General features: G+C 35.5%; 1 protein-coding gene across 2 annotated transcripts; it reads left to right on the forward strand.

Annotated features, from left to right (window-relative positions):
• Window positions 1–1,418: 1,418 nt before the first annotated feature.
• LOC103571058 (PAS domain-containing protein cky-1) lies at window positions 1,419–6,940 on the forward strand. 2 transcript variants are annotated; one of them, XM_008549040.2, is made up of 8 exons: window positions 1,419–1,717; window positions 1,839–2,020; window positions 3,841–3,899; window positions 4,180–4,449; window positions 4,579–4,763; window positions 5,050–5,156; window positions 5,363–5,516; window positions 5,826–6,940. In XM_008549040.2, the coding sequence occupies exons 1-8, from the start codon at window positions 1,707–1,709 to the stop codon at window positions 6,781–6,783; spliced, it is 1,926 nt and encodes a 641-aa protein (XP_008547262.1). In that variant the 5' UTR covers window positions 1,419–1,706; the 3' UTR covers window positions 6,784–6,940. The 2 variants fall into 2 exon arrangements, with proteins under 2 accessions (XP_008547262.1, XP_014298042.1); XM_014442556.2 differs by having other exon boundaries at window positions 1,615–1,717; window positions 1,844–2,020.
• Window positions 6,941–8,658: the final 1,718 nt, after the last annotated feature.

The raw sequence follows: 8,658 nt of genomic DNA on the forward strand, positions 1-8,658 counted from the left end.
TCAGAAAAAAATAAAATGCAAATAAAAATTCAAGGTGAGCAATAAATAATAAAATATATAGATATAGATATAAATATGAGGCACAATAGACATTGGGGGTAAAATGGGCCTCCAAAATTTTTAATTTCATAATTTATTAAAATTAAAAAAAACATTTTATATTTTAGCTGACGTCCAATAATTTTTGTATTTTTTTAAAACCAATAAATTTGAAAAAAAAAATATTTAAAAAAATTGCGCTAATAGTTTTTCAAATTTTCTACAAGTGCATATTTTTATTTATTTTTTTCTTAAATTGAACTTAAAAAAAATTCGAAATTAATTGTCTGCTAACTTCAGAATCATAAAATTTTTCAATTAAATTTTCAGCCACTTTGCTCGAGGGTTTTAAAAATAACTAGACAAAATAATTATTTGGGGATTGATGAAAAAAAACTCCAATCATAATTTATTTTTACGGTTAATTTTAGCTCCCTCTTACTTTTCCCATAAGATTAATAAAATAATTGATAATGGGTAAGTTAAAATAGGTGTAGATTTACTTATAATAGTAGAGTAGATTGAAGCGACTGGTGTCGCGTGATAAAAGCCTTGAAACTACTACACATTACTGTATAGAACACACTTATGTACGGTACAATGATGGTGAGCAACACGAGCGGGTGGTAGCCAAGAGAGTGAGTGGGTCAGTACGGAGACCAGGAGACCAACATAAACAGAAAGACCAAGTAAAGTACCATACCCGCAGTACCAAGATGTTGATGTTGAGCCTGACTCTTTATACATACACGCACACATATAAATATAAACTCATATATATATACATCGGTATGTCCACCCGCGCTTTACTGGTAAAATACCAGAGGACAGAAAGAGAAAGAGTTTTATGCAAGACCAGAGACCCAAGAGCTAAAAGCCAAGAGCTAAGAGCCTTTGGAGTCTTGTCGCTGTATTGAGTAAGAGAGAGGATGCTTGAGTTTTAAGTGAACGAAATACCATGATAGCTATTTAGATTATCAACACTTGAATTGACAGCCAATAGTCTCCATTATTATTTTAATTAAATTTATTATTATTATTATTAGATTTAAATATCAAGCACGTGTGTTTTTATCTCTAATTCCTGATTCTCCATTCAGATTCCCGATGCAGATTTGCGGTGGTTAAATTTATATTCAGACTACTATACTAATATATATATGTATATATGTATGTGGAGATGAATAAGTAGACGGTTTGGAAAATCGCATATTATATTAGGGTAGCCTGGGCCGGTGTTTGTAAATATGAAAAGTAAACGGAGTTGGCGGGGTTCTTTTTGCCCACTGGCATCACCACCACCACCAGGACCCGCGACAGCCACCTCCATCGTATTGTTACCACCACGGAGTTTAGCTGTACGCTTTGGAGTAGAGCTCGTTGGTGTATAGTAGTAGTACAGCAGTAAAGTTACCGGGTACGAAACTAAAATCACAGCAGCCAGCCAGCGAACAAACCACTGGTGGGAGCAACGGACGGCAAGACAGAGTTAAGCCAACCAAGAGAACGTGCCTTAGCCAGTATCCACGTGTTCAGTGTAGTAGCGCGTTATGACCCGGATGTTAGATTGCAGCTGCAGTTTCGCGAGTACCTGCCGCCGACCCGGATGTCCCGCTCGACGTCGTACCACCGTGCAACACTAATGTCATCCCTTTGGTCAAAAAAATATGTTCAATCGGTAAGTTTTATAATTTTATTTTAAAACCTAGGCATGTTCATGTTTATGTTGATCTTTAGAAAAAATGTTTATCTGTGAAAGTGAAAATATTAAGTGACATAAATATTGTGTGTGTTTTAAGGATAGATTCAAGCAAATCGACGAAAGGCGCGAGCAAACTACGAAGGGACCTGATAAACGCCGAAATAGCAAATCTACGTGATCTATTGCCATTACCACCGTCAACGCGACAGCGATTATCGCAATTGCAACTGATGGCTCTTGTTTGTGTTTTTTTACGGAAAGCGAATTACTTTCAACAAGGTAAGAAAATTTTGTAATTTTAATTATGACTATTTTAGAAAATAATCTAGAGTGATATGAAGAGTTTAGTCTGAAGCGGCGATAAACAGGCTATCGGTGACAGGGAGTAAACAAACGGAGCTCTAAGACTGCGAATGGATTATTTTAAAAAAATATGATTGCATTGCGAAAGCTGGTAGTCCTTGCGCTCATAATATTTCTGTCGTTTGATATACCAAGGGAGAAGTATACTGGCGGCGACGGTACTTTGAAATTATACCGACATTCCACGGAACGTCTTTCCAAGATTCTAACCTGGGACCTCCCGGGAACGGTCGCGGTCGCGTCTCTGCGGTGCTCGACCCCCTCAGTAAACTTTCATCCTCCTTCAGCACCATCACCTCCTTAATTTATCCTTTGCCTTCATCTTCATCTTCCTCCTCATCTTAATCGTCCATCCTCCTTGTACATTATATTTTTTAAACAAATCTAAATGAAAAGTCTAATTTCATGTACCCGCTACACAACATAACTGAGGCAAGACCTACAAGATCTCATCTGCATCTCGGCTCTACAATTCCGTCACTTTAAATTCATCAGTAAGATAAAGAAGTCAAAATTACTTTTTCATTTATTCCGAGTCGGCATTTTTTTACTATCACTATTATTATTTATTTTTTTTTTTTTATTAACACAAGGCATTCAATTTGACGGTTGTCGGCCTGCTGGTACTTTATGGAGCCCGTGTCTGAAATAAAAATTATTAGAACAAAAGAAGTGGCTGGAATGGACGATCGGGACTGGGACTGGGACCGAGGACTGGGGACCATACATACATACATATATAAAATAGCATTATATATAGAAAAGAATGAGTATTATATAGGAAAAGGAATAGGTTGTACTGGTAAAGTCTTGGTCCAAGAACGCCGTTGCTCCACACAACAGCATCAGCAACAGCACAAGCTCGTATCCTCGTCTGCGTCTCCAGCTCACCAGAGCCAGAGTCAGAGTCAGAGCCCGAGCCCGAGAGTATAAGTAAAGTCTAAGCGCGAGTTCCGGGTGATCCGCTGACCTCTCGGCCTCTGCAACAACACTCTCACGCTCCTGTAACCCATACTCCCCCTATCGGGGCGCCCGTACTTTCCTCCTTCCTCTCCTACTACTGCTCCTTGTCCTCTCTCTTTATCCCTCATTCGCTTCCATTCGTATATATCGCGGATCGCGGTACATCGTATATCGTATGTACTTCTATACACACACATATATATATATACAAATATATGTGCTTGTGTTTTCCTCCACAGTACCTCTCATTTATATACTTTTACTACTCTCTCTTGACTCTCAGCCCTCATCTCTCCCCGTCTCTTTCTCTCGTTTATTCGCTGCTCGGGTCTCCTCAATACACTCTTGTCTACTGGTATCATGTGAAAAAGTAAAGGAACTGTGTACCAATATATACACCAAGTACTTGTACCCATACCCGTACCCGTAGTCGTGGTTCCTCGTATGGATGTGCAGCCAGAAACCCTGTACCGTGTAACAACACATCCACTCGTACGTTATCCCTTCACTACATCCCCTTACACACACATGCTCGCTGAAAATCACAACGTTTAGCTCATGTGAAAACCGTTTGATTCAGCGGAAAAATTCCGTTGTTAAATATATATTTTTTTAAATACATTGGTTACTTAGAGTTTACTTTTTTTTTTTTTTCTTTTAACTCAGAGCTAAATAGCTGCCCGTTGGCGGTGATACCCAACTTTGATAAAAGTTAAACACAAGATTGTACAGTATTTATTATTAATTTATAACTTTATTTATTTTTTTTTCAGCCTTGAAGAGCAGTCCGTCAGAGTCTAATATTCCGACGCCAAATATTGGATTTTCAAAAGTAATAATTTTTTTTTATTGTAATTTTATTTTTTTAAAAAATACTTTAAATGAAATAAAAAGTTTTAATATCGAAAAACAGTAAAGGCTTTTACGGGTAAAAATTTAAAAACATTAAAAAAATAGTTTTACTTTTCCTGGTAATAATTTTTATCACAGACATAAAATATTTTTAAAAAAGTATTAAAAATAAGAGCAAAGTTTTAGTAATACTGGCATTATTTGAGGATAAAAAATAAATTAAAAAAAATTAAGGATAAAATAGTGTGTTGTTATTGTAGGCCATGTCTGGGTTCATAATGATGATGACCCATCAAGGAAAATTGCTGTACATATCTGAAAACGCCGCGGAGTATCTCGGGCACTCGATGGAAGATCTGCTGATTCACGGAGACAGCGTTTATGACGTTATAGACAAACAAGATCACATGGTCGTGCAAAATCAATTGGCGAGAAGTGGACCAATGTCCAATAACGACAAACGTTTATTTCTGTGCCGCATTAATGTGTCGCGAAATTCGCGACGTCAATTGCGATTTGGTGATCAAAAGGTTTCAATCAAATCAATCAATTACCCAATTAATTAATTAATTAATTTATTAATTTGCTAATCGATTAGCCGACCACTTATTACTTTACACGCCCGCACTCTAATTGAATTATAATTTTAAAATTTTCAGGTGGTTTTAGTTGAAGGCCATTATTTGCCATTTGTACCTCTATGTAATCGTAACGAATCAGTATTTTTGGCTTCATGTACTCCAGTAGTGTTACCTGAAACCCGTGAGAGTGTTGTGCAAGGCGCGACAAATATATTTACAACAATACATTCAATGGATATGAAATATCTCCATATCGACAAAACGTAAGTCAGTAAAAAAAATCTAAATATACTGAGCACTAAATAAATATTTAGTTTCTATCAAACAGTGTCGATAAGAAGTAAATGGGAAAAGCAAAAGCTTATAAACTGTGATTCTAAAAAAAATAGACCAAAGTAAATGGCACTTAATTTCCTGAGTACTCTCTTAACTCTTTTAAGATTGCTAGTTTAAAGTTTATGAATAGATGATGATTATCGATGATTCTAGTTGATATATAACTTGTATTATCGATCTTAACTAGTTTAAATTTTTTTTTCTAAACTACAGGGCCGAGAGTCACTTGGAGTACACGAGATCGGAGCTCGTTGGCGTTTCTTGGTACAACCTCCTTCACTGGGATTGCATAAGGACTGCTTACTGCAAGCATCAAACGGGTAACATATATATTATATATATGTATATGTCTATGAATATATATATGTGTATAAATAAAGTAGTGAAGTGAACTATATTGTGCAATAAAATAAGTTATAGTTATATAGTATGATTAAGTATATGTATATATATATATATATATATATATATATATATATATATATATATATATATGGCTTACGTCTAATGGATTTGATTTATTCAGTTATACAGTCAGATCAAGAGAGAACGAGCACGGCGCTACTGAGGCTACAAAGTCGTTCAGGCAGATGGTTTTGGATTCACTGTGTTCTACAAGTAAAGGAAACTTCTGAAGAATGCCAACATCCTATTATCGTATGCACAAACCAAGTACTGAGGTAATCCATTCCTCCTCTCCTCTCTTCCTTCTCTATCTTTCTCACATATTTTCTCTCCCTTTCTTTTTCTCGCTGGGTATTTTACTCACTACTGCTAATACTTATAAGTTGTCTTCTCTTTCATCTGAAACTACACTTAACAAAGTTTAAGTTTGACTTTAAGTTTAACTTGTATTCAAAGTATGAGAAGAACAAGAATAAGTAACAAGTAATCTAAACTAAACTAAGTCAAAGTAAACTTAAGAAAACTTTGTTGTTATATATTATTATATAAATTATATATATATAAGTTTGTGACAAATATTTCAGTGACAAAGAGGCAGAAGTGATGCGTGCAAGCTCGTGGTTGTACCAGTACTCGTCGCAATCAAAGTTCACTTACGGCATCTGCCCGTCTTCGAATCAGTCTTCTCATACGTCGATGTCCTATCAAGAACAGTACAGCAGACCCGCGGCTCTGATGCAGCCGGTCCATCCCAGCGAATCCTCCGTCAGCTCTTACAGTCTCGACGACAGTCATCGTACGAGAATAGAGGCCGAGTATCCGCCGGTACCGAGTGCGTCGACGGCGCTAACAAAAGTTGAAGTTACGAATCAGGAAGACATTGAACCTGTTGATATGTCGATAAACAGCGGCGAGCATGAGACAAGAACGTTGTATCAATTGTCTCATCCTCTTGACTTTCCTAAGCAAGTCGGGCATCATCATTATCATCACCACCATCAGCAGCATCAGCACGCGAGGATGACGCCCAAGTTCTGCGGGTACAGAGGAAAATTGGCGGTCCACTATTTGCACGGTCGCCAGTACTCATCGACCGCAGAGTCCCCCAAATACACGGATCTCGACTCGGCGTACGGCGACGCATGTGCTGAGAGAAACTCTGGACACAAACGAACGACTAAAACAAACGGAATCATGATGCTCGATCCCCATGAGACCATGGACCAGTGGAACTCGAGTCCTATTTGGTCGGACGCACTTCAGAGAGTCCCTGATGTAGTTCAGCAGGACCTCAGTCCCATGTACATCACAACTCCGACTACCCCCGTCGACACACCGGATTCAGCGGATCTACACTCTGAGGTACCGGTTTTCAACTTCGACTGGACTCACCACGAGCAGCATGTGCCGAGCTCCAAAATAATGGTACGCAAAGACCTGGAGCAGAGGCAAGACCGAGATAACCAGCAGCCTCTGACACTCCACCTTCCGCGGAGAAAGAATCAAACTGATGCCAGTAGCAAAGAGTACGAAGACAAGTGACGTATTACCATTTTATATAATTTAGCTAGTGAAAATATTATAGAATAAGTAGAATTCACCAACGTGATGATAACTGATACTTATTAGATTTTAATTATATATATAAATATTTATATATTATATCTTCCGTCCGGAATAAAAAAAAATGTGCCTTATACTTATTAAGAGATTTATTATTTCAACACACGAGATTACTCGTCAAATAGCATTTATTATCTTCGTAATCTGCATTTTAATTACAGAGTAAAAAAACATCTGAGTGATTTTTTATATATATATATATATTTTGTTTTATTATTTATTCTCTTCTTCTATCTTGTTATCGATTTTCTCACCGACAAAAAACGTCTCAGCACGTTAAATGCTTGACACAGTATTACATGCTTATTAACAAATTACAAGCTCATGTGTATTAGATTTTATTTTTTTATTTATCTCTCTTTCCACTTGGCCTACAGTTGTATTTATATTTGTTTTATTTGTAACAGTGACACAAAATATCACCACTTTTAAAATTACGCTCTTCAATTTTACACCTCGCGACAAATGAATTATTTTATTATTATTATTTATTTTGTATTTTATTTTTTTTTTTTTTGTCTATACAATAAATACCTGTCGTTGCTTTTACAATAAGTAATTACACATCTCTTTTACTTTATTATTTATTTGTAATTTTTTTTTTCTGTATGTTGGGAAGTAATGACTCTATATATTTTATTTGCATCTGCATTACCTGTGACAAAAATTCATTTAAATCTTTTTACCTCCATTATCGCTTCTCACAAATTTATTTTTTTTTATTAATATAAAACACGTATATAAACATAGACTGAGTACATCGGTGTTTAGAATATACATATGTCTGTATAGATATATTTATAATGTATATTTATTTTTATTAATATTAATATTAAATATTACTTTTTAAAAAAAGTACAATACAATTGCACATCTCTCGTGCTTGAGAAGCGCAGACAGGTAGAAACTATCGGGCACACACTTGACACTTTTAAGTACCCATTATTATTTTTTTAAATTTTATTTGTTAATTATTATTTAAAATTTTGTGCGTAAATGTGTACTTGTGTATAATCGCGGTACAGTACACGGATGTGAAATTCCCACGCTGTACAATTGCACCCACGTGTTTTTAAACCCCTGGGCATCGTTAATATGACTATGTATATTTGTATATATATACATATATATATATATATATATATATATATATATATATATATATATACTACATACAGGAGTATATGCATATATATTTTTAGTGTACGTTTGTATATGTATTAAATGTAAGTTTGTTTGTTTGTATACAATGTCTGTATTTAGTGGGTGTACCCATGAAAATAATTTCCCCGACTGTTACAGTAAGTCGGATAAAAAAAAACCCTGGTTGAAAAGTCTCACGAGTGCTTATAAAAGTGGATAAACGTGATAAAAGAGAAGTAGTAAAGTAATATATAAGTTCAAGTTGACCTTTTTCTCCGTCTCCATCGCCATAATTTTCAGCTTCTTCTTTTCCCACCCTCGGTCTCTCCCTTCTGTTTCTTCTTATTCTTGCTCTTATATTTTTATTCTCGTCTATTTTCTTGTTTAGTTGTACTTGTACGAAGTATGTCTAGTCCACTAGACGTAATGCAACCGTAAGACACTTCGAATCAGGGCTCTTGTTGTTCTTAATAATGAAAAACCGCGTTAGCGTATACAAAACTAAAAATCAACATCTTCACCAACGCCTGCGGTGTTTAAAAATTTAAAACCCGCCATTGCCTTTTTTTTTATACTTTATTAATTATTTATTACTATATATTTGTATAACGTATAAATATGTTTATTTGTTTGTTTTATTTATTTGTTTAA

Source organism: Microplitis demolitor, chromosome 7 (assembly GCF_026212275.2).
Source record: "Microplitis demolitor isolate Queensland-Clemson2020A chromosome 7, iyMicDemo2.1a, whole genome shotgun sequence".
NCBI classification, from domain to species: domain Eukaryota; kingdom Metazoa; phylum Arthropoda; class Insecta; order Hymenoptera; family Braconidae; genus Microplitis; species Microplitis demolitor.